Source organism: Spermophilus citellus (assembly GCF_964194105.1).
Source record: "Spermophilus citellus genome assembly, chromosome: 15".
Classification (NCBI taxonomy): domain Eukaryota; kingdom Metazoa; phylum Chordata; class Mammalia; order Rodentia; family Sciuridae; genus Spermophilus; species Spermophilus citellus.
In genome coordinates, this window is record NC_138195.1 from 96,743,643 (window position 1) to 96,767,738 (window position 24,096).

A 24,096-nucleotide genomic window follows, 5' to 3' on the forward strand; every position below is an offset into this window, starting at 1 on the left:
GAGTTTTTAATTACCTGACCCCCCTGAGCTCAGCTTGTCTGCCCCCACCCCTTCACTCCTCTGCAGCCCTCTCCCTGCAAATCCAAGCTGAGCTCATGCTGGACTCTTCCTTACAGCAACAGAAACCACAGATTGACCCTGTACTGACCACCACTCTAACCATGCCTGGCCTTGCTCACCTTTGACAACATGAATAAGGGCACACAGCTCAGCCTGTCACACCCACCTGTGCACCCGCTCATCTCTTGCCTTCCCTCTCCTCAGCCTCGGGTTGTCTCCTTGATTTTTTTTTCTTCTTTATTTTTATTTAGTGTGGTCCTGGGGATGGAACCCGGGGCCTTGCATGTGCTAGGCAAGGGCTCTACCACTGAACCACATGTCCTGCCCGATTTTTTCATTTTAGAATTTTACAGTCAGACTTGCAATCTGTCATTTAATTCTGCTTGCCTTTAAACATCACCAAGATGGAGAGGTCTCTTGCAACCCGTCTTACTCTGCTGGTGCTATTTCTAAGATCCCTTCCAGACTGTCACTGCTGGTCACTGTAGGCTGTGAGAGGTGCCATCTTCTGACTGCGTATGGTTTACTTGCCCTTCTTCTTGTCCTAGCCCTTGCAGTTTGGTTTGGTTTTGGTTTTGACCAAAGTGCACAGCCTTGCTGTGGACACTCTTGCACCCATGCGCTAGTACATATCCCCCCGGCCTCTCCAGAAAAGAGTCAGGAGCCCAGTGGGGTCATCACCCCACCCAGGAGTTCCCACGGACCCCCCCTTCCAGCAGAGGGACTGCGGACTCACAGACACATGGGGATCATCGGCCTTCTTGTTTTGCCAAAAGAAAGTAAGCTCATGTCCCACTTTGGATAAAGTCAGATTTTCCTGGTAGCTGGTAAAGTAGAGCATCTATTTATGTATTTATTGGCTATTTCTTTATTTTCCTATTATGAGATTTTGGTTCCTATTTAAACGTATCTGTTATTTGATCATGTTGTAATGATTATAGGAGTTCTTTATATAATATTCTTTACTGGATTATATGTTCTGGATGTTAATCTTCATTGGATATAAGAACTGCCAATACCTGCTCTTGTTCTGGGCTGCCCTCTTCTTACAGCATCTCTTAGGTGAACAGGAGTACTTTTAGTGCAGTGATTTACCATATATGTTTTTAGTTATTGCTTGTACATCTTGTTAAAAAATTCTTTCTTACCCTAAGAACAAAATAAGATTTTCCTATGTTTTATTCCCCAAGAATATTTACAGAATAAGCTCTCATGTTGATGCACAACATGCCTCGTGTTAGACCAGGATGCAAAGAAAAGACCACTGACTCCAATTAAGACAAATTAAAGCAAGCTTATTGTTTCAACCAACCGGCCGGGCTGCCTCTCCCAACAAAAACCGTGGGAACAAGACAGCATTGCATCTTTCTTGCAGCCCAGCTTTAGAGCCCAGAAAGTTACACAAAGGGGGGTTACAGATAACAAAACTCTGAGGAGCATAACACAAAGGCTAGTTTATATTTTTGCTGGCCCCGACATCAGAATTTATGAAGGTCATTAGAGCCTCAGAGAGGGTCGTTATCTGGCCAGGGAAGGCCAAGATTGATGAGGCGTCACTAAAGTTTCAGAGAGGGCTGCTGTCTGGTCAGGCATGGGTGAGTTCAAGGCATGGGCAGGCATTCCAAGCAGGTTCAAAATCTGCAGTAATTTATAGTAAAGCCGAAATTTGCTTTTCATGTCTTTGTGGTGAGATGGCTCCCAATTTTAAGAGGGAATCAGACTGCATCTATCATCTAGAAGAGACTGCAGGCCACTGATGTGTATCTCAAAGGATTCACAGAGGGAATTCCCCTGTGTTACCAGGGGCAGGAGGCAGAGAACTGCCATCAGAGAAGCCCTGGGGACTTCTACACGCCAGCAGGCAGGGAGGGGCCCAGCAGCTGCAAAAGCCCTTCTGCCTGGTATGCAGGGACCTCTGAGCCTCTCTCTAGAGTCCTGGGGGTGGCTCCCAGAGCACCTGCACGACCCAGCCCTGCTGCCCTTGGCTCAGGGCCAGTGGGGCTGTGTACCCCTCTCTTGAACACAGTCACTAAATCCCAAAGAGCCTTCTTAGGAACCAGTGGACCCGTTGTATAGTTCTGGCTATAAAACGTAGTCCCTCTAAAGCACAGAGGCCAGGCAGAAGGCACACCTCTTTCCCAGCTCAAGGGCTACTCCATGTCCAGCTGACCACCCGTTCCTTCTGGGGACTAGGGTTCTTTATTTCCTACCATTTGCCCCTCCTGAACTCATAACTTTTTCAACTGCTTCATTCTGGTTATGTTTGGACCTTAAATGTCCCCCAGAAGCCTGGGCTGCCTGTGGTGGGAAGCAGTCAGCCTTTAAGAGGTGGGGCCCGGAGGGAGGAATTCAGTTCACAGAGGGATCCCCTGCAGGGATTTTGGGATCCCCGCAACTTCCTCTCTCCTTTTGCTTCCTTGGCCACGTGGCCCTGCTATGATGTGCTGTCTCAATGCAGGACCGTGGCTGGAGCCCGACTCTGTGAGCCAGATCCATCTTTCCTGCTTTTCAAGTCTGTGTCCCAGTGATGGAAAGCTAAACCAACGCTGTTCCATTATCCTTGTGGAACCTTTCTTACCCTTACCACAGACTCCACGGGTCATTTTCCACCTGTCAGCTCCTCCTAGCTCAAATGTGTCTAAGTGCAGACCTGACTCAGGTCTGGAAACCGGCCTGGGAGGGTGGTCCTGTTGGGGCACCTGTGCTGGGTTGCTGGGTTTCCTGTGGTGCAGGTGGGGCTGGGCCTCAGGGTTGGCACAGACTTCTTCCTGCTGTCCCCACAGGTAGGCCCACACTACCATCTCAGGCCCTTGCCTCCACTGCCACTGACCAGGGCAACTCCTGGGACAAAAGGAGCTCCTTTCTGAGGGGCAAGGGGACACCAGCTGGAGTGCACAAAATAACTGCTCCTCAGGCTCCATGTTCTGACCCCTCACACTGTGGCTGTCAGGTCACACGTGGCAGAAGGCACTCTGCTCATGTGATTAAGCTAAAGATGCTGGGAAGGAAAGAGAGGGCAAAGGAAATGAAGGCACATGGACATGGCACAGGGCGGGGTGAGAGCGGAGCTACACGGTCTGGCCCCAGTCTCCAGGCAGATGGGGACCAAGATCCGGGTGAATGAAGAGTCGCCCTTGGCAAATGAGTTCACTCTTGGGCTCACCGGAAAGATTTGCACAGTGTTAGCACACTCCTGGGAAGCTTCACCCAGGACACCAAAGCTGCAGCTCCTTTGGCCTTCGTACTCCGCCCACTTCCTGTTTCCTGAAACCACTGGAGTCTGTGCCCAGTCTGAGAGGATGGAAGGACAGACGTCTTTTCACTGGGGTCCTGGCTCTTTCTGAAGGAGGAGACAAAGTGTCCCAGCTGTCCTTCTGTGCCATGTTGGTCACTGTGAGCACAGCAGAGCTGTTTGGGGGGCTTTGACCATCTTCCAAAGAATATTTTCAGGACACACTGAATCTTTGAAATGTATCTAGAGATGCTTATTGTCCTTATGTTCAATTTTCCATAAAGTAGATTGCAAGTTGTTTTTTAATTAGTTGCTCTTTTTTTGATGTAGAAGAGTATTAATTGTTGGGAAAATACCAAGCATGACTACAGTAATTTGCTAAGAGATGTGAAGTGAGAACAGCACAGGTGAGTGAGACCCTTCTTCTCCACGGGGGGGGGGGGGGGGGGGCAGCATAAGAAGCCATGCTCAAGGGCCTTCCCATGGTCCCTCACCCATACAGACAATAGATAATTGTTAAAAACAAACAAACGAACAAAACCCCCCCAAAACAGCAACACTTCTACCAAAAGTAAACTAGAATCATAAAACAGAGGGAGGCCCAAAGGCCTTCAGGGCTCTGCAAATACAGGCAAAGGTGCCAGGGACGCTGTTCCTCAGGAGGGATGAGATCAAGTGCTCCAGGAGGAGCTGGTAACAACAGCCAGGAACTCTGCTCAAAACTAGGCTGGAAAGGAAGCCAAGAAAAAGCAACCTCTGTGCAGTTGCCTGAAGATCAAGCAGAGAAGGACCTCAGCCTAGCCCAGGGCCATGGGTGGGGCATGATTCCCTGCAGCCAGGCTGAGCATCCACCTGACCCTGCAGGGCACCTGCAGGACCTGGCACACAGCCAGGAGCACCCAGGAGGGAGACAATGCCAAACCCTGCCTGCCCTGCAGGCCTGCATTCCACTTGCAATCCTGAGAGGTAGGTAACAGGGCCAGTGGCCAGCAGATGAAATAAGCATAAGGCATCAGAGTTAGGGATGAGTATGTTCAGGAATCTCATGGTGGATAAAGAAAGAAAACATCAACAAAAATTAAAAAGAGATTATAAAATAAAACTGGAGGAGACAAAATAAAAACAAAAAAGAAAATTAGAACTGCAAAATGAGGTCACTAAAAAAACAAAACAAAACCCCAGAACCTCAGTAGATGAAACAAAGTCTGACTGGACACCAGAAGGGATGTTTAGTGAACAGTTCACCCAGAGCACAGACAGATAAGCTTGAGCAAGGTGGCTCTGAGACGCGGAGAACAGAGAGGCGTCCACCAACTTGAGAATCAAGGTCAGGGTGGATAGACGCCATGAAGGAAGGCCGAGAAGGGGCCAGAACTGAGGGCATGGATTCAGAAGGGTCACATCAAGTGCTAAGCAGCATCAAATGAATTTGTACTCAGAAACACTGTAATGAAATTGCAGAACAGGACACAGCAAGGGAAGGCAGATTCCCTGCACAAAAACGTGCAGGGAGCAGCAGCCAGGGACTAATGTCTTAAACGTTCTGATAGACGGTAGCTGTCAACAAGAAACTCTGCACCAGCTAAACAATCACTTAAGAATTAGATCAAAATGAGGACTTGGTACATTCACAAACTTAGAACCACCCACATCACATGTCAAAAGATGGACCAAAGGTGGCATTGCAACTGGAGAAAATGTGAGGACAGAAAATGGCAAAATGTTTCCACCTATAACTAATCATTGATTACAAAATGTCATGTAGTATTCTGTACCATGCCTGTGGGCTCCTTGGCGGACCACCTGGAGCCTGCCCACTTAACTGCAGGAGTCAAATATCTGATAAGTGCCTGTTGGCACAAACTTTGCAAACCTGTAACCAAAATATTCAGGGGTATACAACTGCTAGTATCTCTGCAATGTACATGGGGTGTGGGGAGGAGTGCTGGTAACAGTCAGTTGATCAATCAGTTTGGTAGACACATTCACTGGGTCCCTATGTCCCCAGTTTAGTACTCTCTTGCGTGCCAGTGGACATTGTCTCCTGCTCTGCTTTCCATTCCACAAGTGTCCCTTCAGTTCCGAGAGTTTGGATGCTGTTACTGTCCTGCAGTCCTGGAATTCCCCTCTGCTTCCTTCCGGCAGGCCAGGATCACCTTTGCTTCCACCACCTTACATACGCTGAACCATTGCCCTGAGCATGTTTGTGCGCTGGTCTCAGTATTTGGGCCACTGGTCAGTCTGTTTTCTGTGACCTTCCTGGGACCTGACCATGTGCTCACACTGCCCTGGGTATGACACAGAGCATATGAAGAGCTGTGGAACTTACTTAAGATCTCCAGTGATGTTCCCTTCTTCCTGTGTCCAGGACCATCTCGGTGCCATTGGGATCTGACTGGACCAGCAAGTGGCCTCAGAACATCAACTGAAGCTGTGGTCACTGGTCTCTTGACAGCCTCGCTCAGTAGTAGAGCCTTCTGACGTCTCTGCCAGTTAGGCGGTTGCTCATGCAGGAAAAGTGACCCCTACAGCCATGCTCGGCCTGATGGAATTACCTTTGTTTTTGTGTGTTCAACCTCTCCCGTTTCCCTGGGCGGCGTCCGCAAGGCCTCACCTGCCATCACAGCAGAAACCCGGCCACCGCCCGCAAAGCTGCCAACGCCTGGGGCTCCCGTGGCTGACCCGCTGGCCCTGGACCGGCCCCACCCTCGCCGCGCTGCCCCCACGCCCCCCGCCCTACCTGTCCCTTCAGAGCCCCGCCCCCGCCCCACCCCGGCCCCTCCCCGGCCCCTCCCCCGCCCCACCCCGGCCCCTCCCCCGCCCCGCCCTCCTCCCGAGCCCCGTCCCCGCCCCGCCCTCCTCCCGAGCCCCGCCCCTCCCCGCCCTCCTCCCAAGCCCCGCCCCCTCCCCGCCCTCCTCCCGAGCCCCGCCCCCGCCCCGCCCCGCCCCCCCTCCATCGCCCCTCACCGCCCTGTAGAAGACACGGCACGCGCAAGCGCAATATAGCGCCCTCTGCGGCTCGGCGCCCGCAGGCACCCCGTAGCGCGGCGTCTCCAGGGCGACCGCGGGCCCAAGCCGCCTCCATTGTTGGCGGCGCCCCCTACTCTCAGCGGCCGGGCTGCGGGCGTGCAGCAGCAGGGTCCGCAGGTAGGGCGGGCGCGAGGCGGGCGGGGCTGCAGGACGGGCGGGGCGGGGCGGAGGCCAGGGGACTCCAGACACAGGCGGGAGAAGGCGGGGCCGTCCGCTGCGGGGCGCGGGGTGGCTGCTGAGCGGGGTGTGGCTGCGGGATGTGGGGGGCGAGGGGCGGCTAGGGGCGGCTGCGGGGCGGCTGCGGGGCGGGGCGCGGTGTGCCGATGGGGCGGAGCTGCGGGGCGTGGTGTGCTTGCGGGGCGGGGCTGCGGGAGGTGTGGTGCCTGCGGGGCCGGGCGGGGCTTCTGGGCAGACTTGGGGGGGTTGTGCTGGCAGCGTGGCCTTCCGCAGGGGCTTCGGATAAGGCTGCGCCAGGCCCTGGTCTCCTTTCCTGCAGAGACCTCTTGGGCTGGGAACTTGAGACAATTCTCAACCAGGCCAAATGGGGAAAATAGAGGCGGGGCCATCCTTGCATATTTCAGTTGGGGTGTGGACGTTTTCCCTGTTGGGTCTGTAGCGGGCTGAGGCCTGCCCTTCTCTGCTAATCACCAACCACCTTCTGTGCAAAGGCCAGGATGTCCTGGGGAGCTCCTGTTTACCTTCATGCAGTCCTGGCTCCTCAATATGTGCGCGCCCTTGGGGCGGCTCCTTCACTGACTGGAACCCCTCCTCCTCCCTAAATGGGAGTGACATGAACACGTTTCAGTAACTGGGTCGTCCATTAGATATGCATGTAAGACCCATAAGCATTACAGAGTTGATTATCAATGCTGGACAAAGTGGAGCTGTGCCTCACCGCTGAGATTTGGGTGAGCCACAGTTCTTAAACTTGGTGTTATGCAAAGGTATTGCTGGACAATTAAGATCCAAGGTTCTAATTTCACATTCTGTGTCAGTGTGATTGGTTGTTGCTGGGTCTCCCCTGCCTGTGTTTGCAGGTGACTCCAGACTAAGGAGGATGAGCCGTGGCCGCTGGAGGGCTACAGATGGAGGGAAGCTGCACCTGTGGGGCTCCCGCTGGGGCTGCTGAGGATGCAGAGGAGGGTGCTAATGGAGTCAGTGGTTTGCCTGCCTCCCCTTCCAGAGATGTTCATAGGATTATTGAAGGAATCATCTTTTCTCCCTCACCAAGTTTGGACTTGAGTCAAAGTGGTCTGCATCACATGGGAGAGGTCTTCAAGATCCCCAACCTTCAAGTAAGTGGCAGTTCCTTGGGATGTTGTCACACAGGTGCTGTGCACATAAGTGGAGCACCCAGCCCTGCGCTTGCTTGCTAAGCATCTTGCTGTTTGGAGAATATTCTAGAAAGAGGCAAGGAAGGGTTAATTGGGCTTTCATATTGCTGATCACAACAGAGAGAAATCGAGATATGGGCCATGGCAAGGGCAGTGGTGCATCTGCTCACAAGTGGGAGCCCATCCTGCAGGCCATCACTCGCCACCAAGGCCCCATGGGGGAGGCGAGCACCCAAACATCTTTGGTCTCTTATTTAAAAAGCAAACTCCTCCAAAAACCTGAGCAGTGGAACAGCAGTTCACCCGGTGTCTCCCACTGCTCTCCCTGTTGCTGATGTGACAGCCATGGCCTTGGTGCTGGGCGCCTCCTGAGGGCAGTGCCTGGGAGTGCTTCTGGAACACCGCCTTCTTAGAGCACAGCCTTGATGCAGACCTTGCTCCCCCCAGCAGTGCCAGCCCGGCTGGAGTCACGGAGGGTCCCTGACTCATTTGACTTCATCTGGAGTCTGGGATTATTGTGAAGAGCAGCCATAATGTCCGTGAAGACAGTGGGTGGAACATTGTGATGTGAGTTGACATGCCCGGCGGTTTCATGGAAGCTGCACTTTGGCATTTTAGGTGGCGCCGGCACTGCTGAAGCCTGCTTGCCAGTTTGTGTTTACCTGTTTGCTGCCAGGGCCGGCGCTGCTCTTGCTGTTCTTTATTAGCACTGGCCTCTGAGGGCTTTGCCAGCACAGGGACCCACCTCATCCTGTGATGGGCTCCTGTGTGTGTCACTTGTGATGAAGCAGATGTCGAGCCCCGAGGTTCCCACTGACTCTGTGCCTACAGGAGAGGAGGAAATTCCAAGTCCTTCAGCTTAATAGAGAAGCGTCACGACTGTTTCCCTTTCGTAAGACAGATGATTTTATCGCCATGCCAACAAATCAGTAAGTGAGGTAACCACTCACAGTTGCAGACTCTTAGGGGTTACAGGCCACATTTTGTAGCTATAGAGCAATCCTTGGAATTGTAGGTCGCACTTCCAGAGATACTGGTACTCAGGGGACATGTGAAGAATGCTCCACCTTCACACTCCCAGGACGTTGAGGCAGGGAGAGGCCACACACTCTTCCACCCCACCAGCTTCACGTGGGGTAGTGCCTGCATTTCTGGGGGTGCTGGGAAGGAGTCCTCTTACTGGCCTTCAGGAGGACCTGTGGTTTTGGAGCTGAACACTAGAATTGGCTGGTACCAACAGGGCAAGCACAGACTAGAAGGGTTAATACTCTGCTCCAGCAGCTGACCTGGGAGGGTCCTGAATGGAGGCCTGTGTGTACATGCACAGCTGACCTGGAGGCACATACTGTGCACTGATGGCCACACTGCTTTCCAGAGAGCATGCCAGCTGCCAGCAGGCAGGGACAGGGGTTTTCTAATAGGCATATGATTTTCAATGCATTTATAAGGAGCGTGACTTTTCTAGTCAGTGTCTCGCAGAGGCCTGTAAATGGTTTGGATTTGGGGGCTTGTGGCGCTATGGTATACAAGGAATTGCCTGATTGCCCACTGAGTAGCAGACAGTGTAGTGGTAAAAGGCCAAGGATCACAGGCACTCCCTGATTGGGGCACACCCTGTGAGGTGGGGCCCAGCAGCTGTGGTGAGGACACTGGAACACAGAGGTTCCAGAACTTGGTCAAGGCCATACAGCTGATAGGTTTCAAGACTTAGCTTTGAGCCCATCCGTCTGGCTTCAAGGTCATGCTCTGAGCATCTCTCTCTGCCTCCTCAGTACACCTAGGTACAGGAGGAGATGGGTGTAATAATGCTAATTGCATGATGTTAAAAATTCCTTTCATCTGGCTATTCTGTGATTGTGCAATTAAATACTCCTTATTCCCCCCTTGTCCAGAAATATTAAGTAGAAAATTTGAGGAATAAATAACTCATAAGTTTTAATGACTTTTATGAACTGTACAATATGGCTAGATGGTTCTGTTATTTCTCTCTCTCTTTCTTGTAGTTGTAGATGGACAGATTGCCTTTGTTTTGATTATTCTTATGGGTGCTGAGGATCGAACCAGTGCCCCACACATGCCAGGCAAGCGCTCTCACTGGGCCACAGCCCAGCCCTGCTGTTGCTCTTGGTTGTGGCCCTCTTACATGCCTCTCCATGAGTCCCACCTTTCCTTAGGTGTGTGTGTATTGGGGGATGCACGCAGCACATATGCAGTACTTTTTGATGGTTTCATCCTCCCTGTGGATAGGTGGGGACAGTTGTGTGTAGGTTGTAGGTATACAAGCAGTCTTGCTGCCACCTGGTCTTATCCATGATGGTGACTTGGATGTTTCTGAGCTGATGTGCCACACTGTTCTGAAATGGCTTCTGAAGGGACTTCTGTGCATCCATCTATCATAAATAGTGCCATGGAAGACCCCTATGCCTCTGTCCAGCAGCTTTCCCTTAGCCATGAACTTGGGTGGATCCCCAGGACCCGCTCGTCAAGGGAACAGTTCACTGGGCTACCCAGAGTCATGACGCTGAGTGTGGAGCATAGGAGGGAGAAAATGGTCTGTGAAGTCCTGGGTGAGTTTGGTGTCAAAAGGTACCTCATTGAGAAAGCAAGGTACTTGGCATGGCACACAGAAGTCACTCTCAGCTCTGAAAAGAACTCTGCTCTGATTCTGTGTCAGCTGTTTAAATCTATAAGGGTAAAATGTCTTGTTACTTTTTAATGTGCCACACATGGTAGTTAGTATACTGTCTTTCTGAAAATGCTTTCTTGAATAAACCATGTTTTGAAATTGGGTTGGTTAATGAGACATTTTCTGTTCTTTTCTGTGAAAGCAATTACATCTTCAGAGGAATGCCCTCTGCATGATTCCTAGAGATTTCTTCCAGCTGCTGCCAAACCTGACTTGGCTCGACCTCCGGTACAACAGAATCAAGGCGCTTCCCTCTGGGATTGGCTCTCACAAGTGAGTCAGAGTTCCTGTTGCCATCTCTTTAAGCTGCATCCTGGGTTACTTTAGAATGGAGGTGTTAGATAATTTTAGAGCCAGTTGGAGGTGTGCTGTCCAAATGTGCCACACTCTCCTAGCTGTGACTATAACGCGACGCATGGAGGCCAGTGTGCAAATCAGAGCTGGGGGCGTAGTAAGGTCTGGAGCGTCACTGAGCTTGGAGCCTACAAGGTGGGATCTGGAGTGTCCCAGAGGCTCCTGTGTTGAGGCTTGGTCCCAGGCAGCAATGTCCAGAGGCAGGGCTTTGGGGAGGTAATTGAACCATACAGGCTGACCTTGTCAGTGACCAGCCCATCGATGGGGCATAGCTGAGTGGACACTGGGAGGTGGTAGACACTGTAGGAGGTGGGACCTCGTTGCAGGAAGTGGGCCAGTGGGGGTGTCCCTGGGAGAGTGTCTCCTGTCCCCTGCCCCTTCCTCCCTCTCTGCTTCTTGGATGCCAGGAGGGGAGCCCTTTTCTCCACATGCCCTGCCATCACCGCAGGCCTAAAAGCAATGTGCCAGCCGACTGTGGCCCTCAGCCTTTGACACTGTGAGCCCAAATGCTCCTTTAAATTGTTCTACTCGCGTATGCACCCCACAGTGGGGGCCAGCCCACAGAGCCCCTGTTTTCAACTCTCGGGTTCATTTAGGGAGAGCTGGGAAGTCCCAGGAGGGGTGAGTGCAGAGGAGCAGTGGGACTTGGCCTGAGCCACACCATGAGGGGAGGCTGCAGGGACAAGAGTGGAAGCAGGGGGATGGCTGGGAGGCCACTGCAGGCGTCCATGCCAGAGGCAGCACCTGGCCGCGCTTCGGGTGGGGTGGAGGTGGGGCTGGAGAGGAAGTGTCATGTCCTCCCGACTGAAACACCCAGGGTCACTCCAGGGTGTGAAGTGTCCACACAAGAGACAGACTTTTTTCTTTGAGTTCATGTGACAGCTCCTCTGACCTTAAGGGTCCCCAGAAAGAGAGCGAGCGAGCATGTGCTGAACCCTTTATTGAGGAGAAGCCATTCAAATGAGGCAAGGGGTCAGGTTTCAGGGGGTTGAGTCTTGCTTCCCGATGTCTTCCTGACATCTAGGAAGGTCATGCTCAAAGGCAGAGCAAGAGAAGGGGACACACAAGGGCATTTCCAGGGAACATTCTGTCCCAACAGGGCAAAGGGGTAACATCACAAAGGAACAGGTGAGGGTGGTTCAGTCCATGGGGCGACCGGCCTGCGTCTGAAGGCGTGTCCTCAAGCTTCCAGGACTGCAGCAATGTCCAGTCACTACGAGATGTGGTGAGGGTCAGAGCCTCTCGGGCTCAGGGAAGGAAAACACGAATCATTCAGACTCGCTCCCACAAGGAAGAGGGGCGTCTGGAGGTGACCCGAGTTCCCACACCATTGTGTCCCCAGTGACTGTGTCATGGAGGCTGCGGTGCAGCGCCAGGGTGAGGCTTTTGGAAGTAGTTTAAGGAGTGCTCTTGCTCCATGTGACCCTGAGGAGTGCCCGTCAGTCGCTAGCCCAGTCTGATGACAGGCTAGTACTGAAGCAGGTGGGGACGCCTGGAGCACTGGGGGGCGTCACGGGTGGACCCAAGAGGAGCCAGCATTTGAGGCAAGGCTGCCCAGCAGCCTCATGTGCCTCTGAGCTGGTGGCTTCTGCATTTGGGAAGGCTTCCTGCCTCACATGGCCATCAGCCTCTGTGTTTGGATGAGTGAGTGCTTTTTGTTCATAAATTATCTTAGCCTCAGCACTCAGTTCGGGTGAGTAATTGCTACACAAGAGTAAAAATAAACTAAAGCCTATTCCTACAAGTACACTTCTTCCTAAAATAAGCACACAGAGCTCAGAGTTTGGAATTCTTTGATTTTGCCAGCCAAAGCCTGCTGCTTCTTGTTGTTTAAGGTACACCTTGTTCTGTGATTTATGACCCATTATATGATTAAGATGGGATCAGTTTGCTGAAGAGCTAAGACATGTCAATTAGAAATCTTGAGTGATCGTAGACCTATTAAAAACCTTAGATTTTCCCCTTCTCAGTGACTTGGACATGTGAGTTTTCTAGCAGAGAGAAATTCTTAAAAAATAGATCCCAAGGCAAACAAGTCCAATTTTATATGTAGATTTGTATGTTCAATTGAGAATCATTGAAATGAAGTAATCCATGAGTGAAGGTTGAACTACTAGGACGTAAGGGACTGTGTTACAAGTTAGTCGTTTACAGTGTGTATGAGAACATTCTGGGGCAATGGTACATGGTAGGGGACTCTCCTGTGCTCTTGGGAAGCATCCCACCTCCCAAGAAGGAGCACTGCCGCGAGGGCCGAGCTCCCCGGGGCTTTGGCACTGGAGAAGAGGAGGCGAGCTGCCTCTGTCCTCTGCCGTCCTGGGTGTCTGGGGCCCTACTGGGAGAGACAGACGTCTCACAGGGAGAGACACCATCTTTGCTTCCTGGTAGCTGTGTCTGTGTGATGAGAGTGAAAGGGACCAAAACCAAGCAGCCAAGAGGGCAGCACTGGGATGGTCCACCTTGAGCACTGCAGGGAAGGATTCCCTCAGCAGTTTATTCCTTAAAAACCCCAATAGTAAGGAAGACCCAAGAGGGTAAAAGAAAACTGTCTAATCCTTCGGTAATCGGATTTTCCTCTGGATTGCAATCAGAAAATCCATTTTCATGACATACTGGCAGGAAGCCTCTGTCTTGTACCTGTGTCTTCGTCAGCTGCAATCTGGCCTCAAAAGATCACAGACATGCTGGCTCCCTCGCTGTGTCTTCAGCCTGAGGGTTTGGGGCCCTTCTCAAGGGCACCCTGGGAGAACAGGACTCCTGGTCACTGTCCACTGTCACCTGCTTACGCTGGCTTCACCAAGAGACAGTGCAGGAAGACGGTGCAAGCCCTGCCCTGCTTGGCCTCCCGGGCTGACCTGTAGCCCCGTTGGCCCTCCCTGCAGCAGCTCAGGCGGTGCTGAGCCAGGAGCACGGGCAGCAGGCAGCACCAGCCCCTACTGTGGCAGCATGTGCCTGAAAGAAGCTTGTGCCACGCTTCTGTTTGGGATGACCCTGGCTGGTAGAAGGCTGCACGGCTCCAGTGGCTCCAGCTGGGCAGTGCGGATGTGGCGTGGCTGGGGTGCAAGTCGGTGCAATCCACAGTGGCAGCTCTCCTTCCCTACACAGCTTCTCAGACCACCCCACATGGCAGAGTTGGCCACACTCACTTCCCCTACATGAGGCAGTGCCTGGGGGGGGGGGGGGGCTGTCTGAGTCTCATTTGCCTTGGGGGGTGAAAAAGTTCAGCCCACATCACAGCTGACCAAGATCTCAACGTCTTGAATACATAGTTGCACAGATGGACAGATGATACAGTCCTCAGAAGTAGATGTGAAAAATGAGCAGAAGAAGAAGTGCAAAATAAAGTTTAATGTAAAATACTGATTTTTTCCATCATGATTCAGTCAGTGAATTTTAGAGGCACCTTTTGTATACCCCGTCTGTCTGTGGCACATTTTGTCTTAATGCATGAGCTGTTAATAGGCACTACGTGAGAGAAGGCATCCAAGATCAAACACATCTAGAAGTCCCCTCTGGCCGTGCCTGCCTTGAGACTCCCCAGAAGCCCCGTGTGTGACTGCCTCTGATGGCGTGGGTGTGTCCTGCACAGCTGGGTCTCCAAACACTGCTGAAACTCCTTCTGGAGCCCAGGAAGCACCTGGACTGCTCACAGCGTGCCATGGGATAGGGGTCAAGGCGCAGTCCCGACGGGAAGAGGTGGAAAGCCCAGCGCAGGGCTTCTCGGCTGGTGGGTTTGTCCCAGAAGACTGTTGGCAGTGTCCAGAGACAGTGGGGCTGTCACAGCTGGAGGGAACCACACAGCATCTCTAGGGGGAGGCCCAGGATGCTGCTGAGTGCCCACAGTGCCTGGGCAGCACCCACAGTGCCTAGGCAGCACCCACAGTGGAGAGTGGCCTGGCCCCAGGTACAGGTGGTGCCGGGGCAGAGCCTTACGCTGACTGGGGCTGCCAGTGGCAGGTCAGTGCTGGAATCGGGGTTGGGATCTATGTTGCACTTACTTCTGAAAGAGAAGGAAAATGAAGAGATTTGATGGTATATTTTAGGTGTGGTCATTTTTAATTTTCTGCTTTTTAATTTTTAATTTTATTTTTTGCTTTAAAGGCATTTGAAAACTTTGCTTTTAGAAAGAAATCCTATCAAAGTGTTACCTGTGGAGCTGGGTAAGTGTTAGAACAATAAAACAAAAGATGATTTTAAATGCTGCTCTTTTGGGTTGCTGGAGCCTGTGGATGAACACAGCAGATATGGCTGGAGGGTGGGTGAGGTAGTATTTCCTTTGTTTTGGTATCAGGGATTGAACCCACAGGTGCTTAACCATTGAGTCATATCCCCCTCCCCCCAGCCCATTTTATGTTTTATTTTGAGACAGGGTCTCGCTAAGTTGCAGAGGATGGCTTTGAACTCACGACCCTCCTGCCTCAGCCTTCCAAGTGGCTGGGATTACAGGCGTGCGCCACCATGCCCGGCTGTCATGGCTGCTTTGAAGTCTGTCTGCTGGACCCAGCTTCTGGGACTGCCCAAAGGCAGTTCTGGGTGACTGCCCACTCCCCAAGGGCAGGACACATTTCCCCACCTCTGTGGGTCTGGTGCAGCTTTTATGCAGCAAATGGGTGTTGTGAGTGGTGCATGCAGGTGGCTTTTGCTGCTATTGTTTCATGTAGCCTGTTCTCAAATCTGTGGATTGTGTCTTTCCTGCAGCTTTTAAAGAGCAAGCTCAGGTGTCCTCCTCTGCTCTGACCCCAATACCAACTAGAGTCGTTTTAAATGCAAGACCAGCTGCTTTGATCTCGTCTGTGTCCCTGCAGCAGCATCTTGCAGAGCACTGACGTTTCTCTCCTCCATTGCAGGGAACGTGGCCACGCTGAAGGCACTGAACTTAAGACACTGCCCTCTGGAATTCCCTCCTCAGCTCATTGTGCAGAAAGGAGTGGTGGCCATCCTGACCTTCCTGCGGATCTGTGCGGTGGAGCACTCCTTCCCCAGAGAGTCAGCTGCTTCAGGTTTGTGGGCCGATGGCTGGGGATACAACTGATGACATCGTGCATGGAAGCTGGGGGTCAAGCTTTTCTAAGCCAGGGTGGAGCTCGTTCATCTCTTCTTGATGTCCTCCTGAAGATCTGGGCAGCTGCTGTCCTCTGTGGGTCCCAAGAGGACCAGCCACACCACCTCACTTGGCCTGTGCCCAGTGTGCATTACAGAGCCTATCTGGAGGTCACTGTGGAAACATAATGAAGCCAGCAGAGAGCAGAGGCTCAGGAGGCCCGTGCTCCATTAGAAGACCAAAATAAGCCTGCAGGTACAGGAGAGGAGCAGAGGGGCTCTGCCAGCGTGTTGGTCTTGTCAGCTCTGCAGCAGGCCCTTGCTAAGCTACTCCACCTTGTCAGCACATGACCAGAAGATGTTTTCAGGGCTCATGATCCCATCTGATCTCAAGTGGTCTTGTAGTTACTTACACTTAGAAAAAGTAAAGTGAAATAGAGATGAAGGAGAATCACCATGAAGCTCACCAAAACAGTAAACATTTTGAAACATTAACTTCACCGTGGTTAAAGTTGGACTAAGTCATATACTCTATACATAGGAACATGTGTGCATTTTTAATGATTAGCCAAGAAAGCCACATATATAATGTAAATTGCATATGTAAACAGTTGGCCTGTGGCAGTGACACGTGAGCTTGCACTTGTGGCCCAGGTGGCATGTACTTGGTAACAGCTTCCAGTGATCCCAAGCCCACAGCCGAGCCCGGGACATGCTCCTGAACTCCTTGGTGGAGGTGCCCTGGACAAGGAGACTTGCTTCTGGGCCTGTTGGGAGTTGCCTCCAGGCATGGCCACTGTGACTCTCCTGGGGTCTTCATCCGGTGGGAGCTCTCCAGGGAAGAGGCTGCAGGGCTTTGAAACAACAGAGGAGGAAGAAAAGCCTCTCTCCTTGGTGTGTTCATTGCACTTTATAAACAGAGACTTCCGGAGGGCTGTGGTTTTTGGTTTTCGTTTCTTGTTTGCTTATGTTTGGGGGTTTTTGGCCATTGTGATAAGCTTTCCAGATGCCTTCTAGGGGCTCCTGCAGTGAGTCCCTGCCTACAGCACCCTGTGCAGAGAGGTCTGCTGATGGGCTCAGAGGAGCTGGGCTTGGACTTGGCAGAGACAAGAGGAGCCTGGGGAGAGAGGAAGGAGCAAGAGCTTCATTCTCCTGATGGAATGTAGCATCCAGAAGCTGGTAGAAAAGCCTGGTCCAAGATGACCAGGCCTGTGCTTAATGCATCTGTCCTCGATCCATCGCAGATGGCCCGGATGCCTCGCTTCAGAGTGTTGGTCATACATGTGCCATGTCTAGGTTGAATCCTCGGAAGCAGCTCCAAGATCTGGATGCTCGAGCCAGTGGCTGGCTTGGAGGTGAACCCAGGAAACACTAGTGGAGGGCAGGGTACCATGAGCCAGAGGCTGAGAGCAGCTGGTGAGGACACCAGGTGCCAATCAGAAGACCCTCCAGGAATGTCTGCATAGGAAGACTTACAGAGTGGTAGTGCCAAGCCCAGGAAGCACTGCACCCTGGTGCCCTTGGCTCAGCACAGGGCGTCCCCTGGAGATGGTGTATGCTCTCCAGGCCTGCCATCCTGTGTGAGAGGCATGTGCAGTGGCATCAGAAGCTGCCACGAATCTTGTGACCTGGACTGGGAAAGGCAGATAGCCATTGTGATGCTAGAGACAGGTTGGTCGGGGACAGTGAAAATGGCACCCAGTGGAGGAGTACAAACACATTGACCAAGCTCCAGCTGGCGTCTCCTCCAGGAGGGAGTGCCCTAGCAGAGCGGCTGGCATCTCCTCCAGCCGAGAAAGCACCCAGCTTTTGATCATGTGTGGCGGTCAAGGGTGGGCTGTAATGCAGGAGTGTTTCTCACTGGCCCGATACCCTGGCCTTCAAGAGTGGGCAGTCAGCTTATCCTGGGAACTGCTGTAGTCTCTGTTGGCACTGCCATGCTGCACGGCACCTGACCTTGGCATGCTGAGAGCATGTGGGTGGTGTACTCTTAGCAGGCAGCAGGTCACAGGCCCATAGGTGTCCTTTGGGTTGTCCCCAACAGTCTCGTTCGGTTGGCTGGCTCCTTCTGGGGTGTATGGCAAAAGTGCCTGGCTTTTATGATGCTGATGGGTTGTGGGGAGTGGGAAGAATGAACAGTATGCCCGCGGTGGGGAAGAGTCTGCAAGTTGGGGTCTTGCACACATCTGCACCCCTTGGCTGTCTGACCTGGACTGCACTGTGGAGGGCAGTGGCACCTGGCTGGAGCATCAGGTAGCATGAGCCTGGGATGGCTGAGGAGAGGTAGGCATGAGGGCCTGGACTCTGCAGCTGGGAGGCTGCGTGAGGACAGGGGCCATTGGGCCTACCTGGGGGCCCAAGATGCAGTCTACTCAAGGATAGACCCCACGGACCCCATAGAGGGACATTGCACAGGACAGTCTGCACCCTTCACAAAGGAGCACACCAGGGAAGGGAATGGCCAGCAGGGTCTTTCCAGATTGGAGGAGACCAAAGGAGCAGGAAGCCATGAATGCTTGACCTGTTTGGAGAGAGATGGAAGAGGGCACTGTTGGGACACATAGAGGGTCTGCGGGTGGACAATGAGCCTTCAGTCTGACACCCCAGTTCTCAAGGCCGGGTGGCCCTTGCGGGAGAGTCCATCTGAGGCAGAAGCCATGTCTGAGAGGAAGGGCAGCGTGGACGCAGCTGTGGCCCTGGTGCCAGGTGCAACTCAGGCCCTCCACACCGTTCTTGCACTGTTCTTTAAGTTTGAGGCCATTTCAAACTAAAAAGCCCAAGATACATCAAATAGTTTGTCAAAAATGAATACCTGCTGCTTCTGTGTCTTCCCACGTCAGGGCTGGGCCCCCAGGTGGTTTCCAACGCGCTGTGCATGGTCTCTGGCCTCTCGTCCTTGCTGAGTGTGGCACCATCTTCCTCCAGGGGGCGCTCTCAGGAGTCTGCGTTTTCCACTCTGCCCCTAAATGGATTATCCACAGGCAAACTGGCCAAATGTGCATATTTCCAGTTGCTAAAATTACACCAGGGGAATTTCACAACTAATTAGGACTTTTAAAAGTGTGTCTTTGCCTATTTTGTGAGCCTTTTCTTTAATACTGCAAACCCCCAGCATGTAGCAGTCCGTGAGGTGCAGAGGTGGGGGACATGCTGTCCTGTGCAGTGCGAGTGTGGCACCTGTGTGAGTTCCCACTCGTTCACTGTGGTTTAGGCAGGGAGAGAGCATGTACAGTGATGACAGCTGGGTGGTGCCCCTTGGCACCTGCAGCCCCTTCCACGGAGTGTTTAGAGAAAGGCTCTGCTAAAAGGAGAACAATCTGTAAACTGCTAATTCTGAAAATACTTTTTATAATGAGTGCTTGAGTGTGCAGTTTCATTCAGTGTTCTTTCTCAACTACTTTCCACCCAATTGCAGTTTACGGAGCAGGCTGCAGCTGGAGCTGGGGTGGCCGTGCAGCTGACACGTGGCTGGCAGACAGACAATGGGCTGGACCTGAAAGTCTGACAGTGGTTGTATGCTTTACCAAAGAATAGCTCAGAGTGGTCACAGCTGTTTAAAATTTAAGAACAGAAGGTGCAGCAGTGACTAGAGTGAGACACTCCCTTTGGCCCCCATCCCTTAGCTGCTGCCCAGCCTGGCAGGGCCCCTGCTGCAGCCTCTGTCCTCCCGGCTCACAGTTCTGAGCACCTGTTTCCATCAACAGAAATGCAGTCTGGGTCCCAATTCCAAACACAGTGAGAAACACACCTGGGCTAGTTTTTCTCTTACGTGGCTGATGTGGATCCAAAGTCTCTGATAGTCAGCAGAGGCATGGCCACACAAGAGCAGCAGGCTAGCCTTAAGTTAAGTCAGGGCTCGAGGGCTCGAGGGTGGGAGCAGAGATGCCGACTGCATGTGGAGAGACCCCTCATGTGCACACGTCCTACCCGGGACAGTGACACTTGTGCAAAGAGATCTGGCCTCCTGGAGAGACGTCTGCTCCTGTCTGTGCAGCAGCTGCTGGGCTCTGAAGCAGCCTGCTGCATGGAGGTGAGGGGACGCCCTCCCACCTTCCCGGCATCTGGGCACGCACTGCTCTTGGAGGTGGCATTGATGTTCAGGCTGCTAAAATGGCATTTCCTTCTGTCAGAGGCTCCACCAGTTAAGAAGCTGGACCCGAGTGAGCTTCCAGACCCCCAGCTGGATTTGTCCCAGGACTGCATGCCTAATGAGAAATCCAGGAGCCCTTGGGACCTGAAGGCCACGCTGGGGGGACAGGAGGCGGACTTCTTCCCGCCTGTGGAAGGGCTCCACCTGAGCGAGTTCCGGAGGCCCTCCGACGCCACAGAGCACTGGGCAAGCGAGGAGGAGATCAGGCGCTTCTGGAAGCTGAGACAGGAGATCGTGGAGAACGAGAAGGCTGAGGTCCTGGAGCACCAGCTCCTGCCCATCGAGCTGCCCCCAAATCTCAAGGCAGCATTAAGCAGTAAGGGGAAAGAGCACCTAAAGCCACGGAGCCTACTCAGGTAAGGCTGGAAGCAACTGAAAGTGTTCGCAGAAGTGTGACCACAATTTACAGTGTGTGAGTGCCACGAGTACCACCTGGGTCAGGACCAGAGTGGGCAAGAGCCCCCAGGAGAAGGCGCTCAATGGGAGGTCACTGGAGAGAAGACCAGACATAGTTGGTTGTGTGTGCACCTGTGTGCACGTATGGATGTGTGATGTCACAGGAAGAAGACCAATCACAGGTGGTGTGTGTGTGTGTGCACACATGTGCACCTGTGTGCATATATGGATATGTGAGGTCATAAGGGAAAAGACCAATCACAGGTAGTGTGTGTGTGTGCACCTCTGTGCACATATGGATATGTGAGTTCACAGAGGAGATAGACTAATCACAGGTGGAGTGTGTGTGCACACCTGTGTGCATGTATGGATATGTGAGGTCACAAGGGAGAAGACCAATCACAGGTGATGTGTGTGTGCACACCTGTGTTTATGTATGGATAAGTGAGGTCACAAGGCAGTTAGACCAATCACAGGTGGTGTGTGTGTGCGCACCTATGTGCATGTATGGATATGTGATGTCACAGAGGAGATAGACCAATCACAGTTGGTGTGTGTGTGCACACATGTGTACCTGTGTGCCTGTATGGATATGTGAGGTCACAAGGGAGACAGATCAATCACAGGTGGAGTGTGTGTGCACACCTGTGTTTATGTATGGATAAGTGAGGTTACAAGGCAGTTAGACCAATCACAGGTGGAGTGTGTGTGCCCACCTGTGTGCATGTATGGATATGTGATGTCACAGAGGAGATAGACCAATCACAGGTGGAGTGTGTGTGCCCACCTGTGTGCATGTATGGATATGTGATGTCACAGAGGAGATAGACCAATCACAGGTGGAGTGTGTGTGCACACCTGTGTGCATGTATGGATATGTATGGTCACAGAGGATATAGACTAATCACAGTTGGTGTGTGTGTGTGCACACCTGTGTGCACGTATGGATATGTGAGGTCACAAGGGAGAAGACCAATCACAGGTGGTGTGTGTGTGTGTGCACCTGTGTTTATGTATGGATAAGTGAGGTCACAAGGCAGTTAGACCAATCACAGGTGGCGTGTGTGTGCACACATGTGTACCTGTGTGCATGTATGGATATGTGAGGTCACAGGGAGAAGACCAATCACAGTTGGTGTGTGTGTGCACACATGTGTACCTGTGTGCATGTATGGATATGTGAGGTCACAGGGAGAAGACCAATCACAGGTGGTGTGTGTGTGCCCACCTGTGTGCACATATGGATATGTGAGGTCACAAGGGAGATAGACTAATCACAGGTGGAGTGTGTGTGCCCACCTGTGTGCATGTGGATATGTGAGGTCACAGGGAGAAGACCAATCACAGGTGGTGTGTGTGTGCCCACCTGTGTGCACGTATGGATATGTGAGGTCACAAGGGAGATAGACTAATCACAGGTGGTGTGTGTATGCACCTGTGTGCATGTGGATATGTGAGGTCACAGAGGAGATAGACCAATCCCAGGTGGGGTGTGTGTGTGTACCTGTGTGCACGTATGGATATATGAGGTTACAGGTAGAAGACCAATCACAGAAGGTATGTGTATGCATCTGTGTGCATGTATGGATATGTGAGGTCACAGAGGAGATAGACCAGACACAGGTGGTTTTGTGTGTGTGTGTGTGTGTGTGTGTGTGTGTGTGTGTGTGTGTGTACCTGTGTGCATGTATGGATATGTGAGGTCACAGAGGAGATAGACCAGACACAGGTGGTGTGTGTGTGTGTGCACCTGTGTGCATGTATGGATATGTGAGGTCACAGAGGAGATAGACCAGACACAGGTGATGTGTGTGGACATGTGTATGTCTGTATGCACATATGGATACATGTATAGAGGAAAAATGTGTCAGAATAACAACTGAACCTAGATGATGTGTCCCCCAGAGCATCTCATCGCATCCAAGGGGACATGACTGGATCTTAGAGATGGGAACGTGACAGATATCTGTGGCCCTCCAGAGCCACCCCAGGAGCAGATGCACAGTGCACCTGTGGGGGTGCTGGGCCACATGCGCAGGAGCTGGGTGGCGTGAGGATAGGTGGAGAGGTGTGGGCTGCATGGGAGGGGACTAACGATGGGGGCACTGATCCTTCTCTGTCCTGGAGGTTGAACATTGTAAAGGTGTAGGGACCTTGAGCACTCTGACAGACAGTGACCTTGGCAGTGTGCAGTGGGTTTCCAGCCACAGCAAGGCCTAGGAGGCCCAAGCTCTTAGAGTGTTCTCCATCCCTGGGGATAGCAGTGTAGCCCGCCTCTCCCTCCCTCCTTCCCCTACTGTTAGGAATGATAATGATGCTTTTCCAAGTAAGTCGTGGCAAGCTTGTCCCGTTTAGATCCCAGCTCCAGCTGGGCGTGTGCTTGGCAGCGTGGGGCTGAGGCCGCCCAAGCCTGTGCCTTGACTCAGTCACATGCTGACGCTGCAGCCACTTCTTAGGGTGGTCTGGGGATGTCTTTTCCTGTGACTTCTGCTTCAGTAGCTGGCATTCAGTGGTGGTCAGTGGGGCACAGTGTCCCGCTGCAACCCATCATCCTGGTAACTGCTAAGATGAGCACAGGTCCCTGCTGTGGCTCTGGTGACCACGGTTGGTAGCTATCATGTCTCCCAAGGCAGCTGATTGGCAGGCCCTGCTCTTGGACTTTGAGGTGAGTTCACAATGCTGTCTGTGTGGGTGCGGAATGTGCAGTGGAGTGCACTTTGTGTTGTAGGAGGAAGACTACCTCCTTCAAGAGCATGTTACCCGACCTCTCGTTGCCGTACCAGTCGTCCCTGTACCAGACAGTGGCTCGAGTGAGAAGACTGGAGGAGAGTCAGGTCTTGGCCCTCAGGGACCTCCAGGAGAAGCAGGCTCTGGTGGAGCAGCGGAAAAGGTGTGTCTGCGGTGCAGGCGAGGCTCCCTACTGCTGCCGGGTGTGTGGACTGCGCAGGACTGAGGGCGGCAGCCGAGGAGCCTGGCCTGCTTCCTCCTCCCTGGCCAGGCTGCGGCTCTCTGAAGTGCCTGGCTCTCAATTCACAGCTCCTCGCTGCCTCCTCATGGGGCTGGCACAGGTGTGGCCACGTGTGCTCTTGTGGCCATTCTTGGCACAGTCCCCTGCTTGCCCTCTCACCACACTGCCTGCCTTCGGGTATCTCCCTCATTCCTTACTCTTTCTTGGTCCCTTCCTCCTCCCCTGTCCATCACTGACCCAACATCCTTTTCTGAGGAAGGGCATTTAGACACAGTATGGATGAGTTTACTCTCGTCCCCTGCCCCTGGCTCATGGTGACTGCTTGCTGTTGGCAGACCACCAGGCCCTGTCCTCAGTTTCTGCCCTGCTCTGCCCACCAGTGCTGCTGACCACCCAGTAGCACCCTGCTTCAGGACCAGGAGACTGGCTGGCGTGGACTGTGTCCACAGCCCCTGTGCTCCTTGCCTTCTGCTCAGGTTCACCAGTGAGGGCGCCCAGCAGGTGCTTGGGGAGACGGGGAGAGAAAGGGCAGACTTTCTGTCTCCCTGGCCTCTCCAGCCTCTCCCCAGGCTGGCTACTCCATCCCTGGTGTGCCTGTGGGCCTTGGGGTGACCTGGCCCAGGCAAGCCCAGGTGCCTGCACTGCCCCTGGATTCCTGCTCCCTCCCCTTCAAAGCCTGCTGAAGCTGCCCACAGGGATGCGTTTCTGTCTGCAGCCAAGGGGCGCCCAGCTTCTGCGGTGGTTGGCAGGCCCCACCCAGCACCCAGACCCCTGCACCTGGCTGTCCTCCAGCAGCAACTCAGGCTTTTCTATAAAAAAAAAAAATACCTTGAAGGCAGAAAGCAG

The 24,096-nt window shown here is 52.9% G+C and overlaps 1 protein-coding gene across 1 annotated transcript in view; it reads left to right on the forward strand.

Annotated features, from left to right (window-relative positions):
• Positions 1 to 6,316: 6,316 nt before the first annotated feature.
• LRRC27 (leucine rich repeat containing 27) overlaps positions 6,317 to 24,096 on the forward strand; it is a 28,555-nt gene continuing 10,775 nt past the window's right edge. The window contains exons 1-8 of the mRNA XM_081268213.1: positions 6,317 to 6,439; positions 7,360 to 7,617; positions 10,485 to 10,615; positions 14,798 to 14,856; positions 15,544 to 15,696; positions 16,981 to 17,091; positions 19,867 to 20,242; positions 23,011 to 23,172. Of these exons, the coding sequence (XP_081124339.1) occupies positions 7,408 to 7,617; positions 10,485 to 10,615; positions 14,798 to 14,856; positions 15,544 to 15,696; positions 16,981 to 17,091; positions 19,867 to 20,242; positions 23,011 to 23,172 (1,202 nt within the window). The 5' untranslated portion in view covers positions 6,317 to 6,439; positions 7,360 to 7,407. The remainder of the gene's footprint in view (positions 6,440 to 7,359; positions 7,618 to 10,484; positions 10,616 to 14,797; positions 14,857 to 15,543; positions 15,697 to 16,980; positions 17,092 to 19,866; positions 20,243 to 23,010; positions 23,173 to 24,096) is intronic.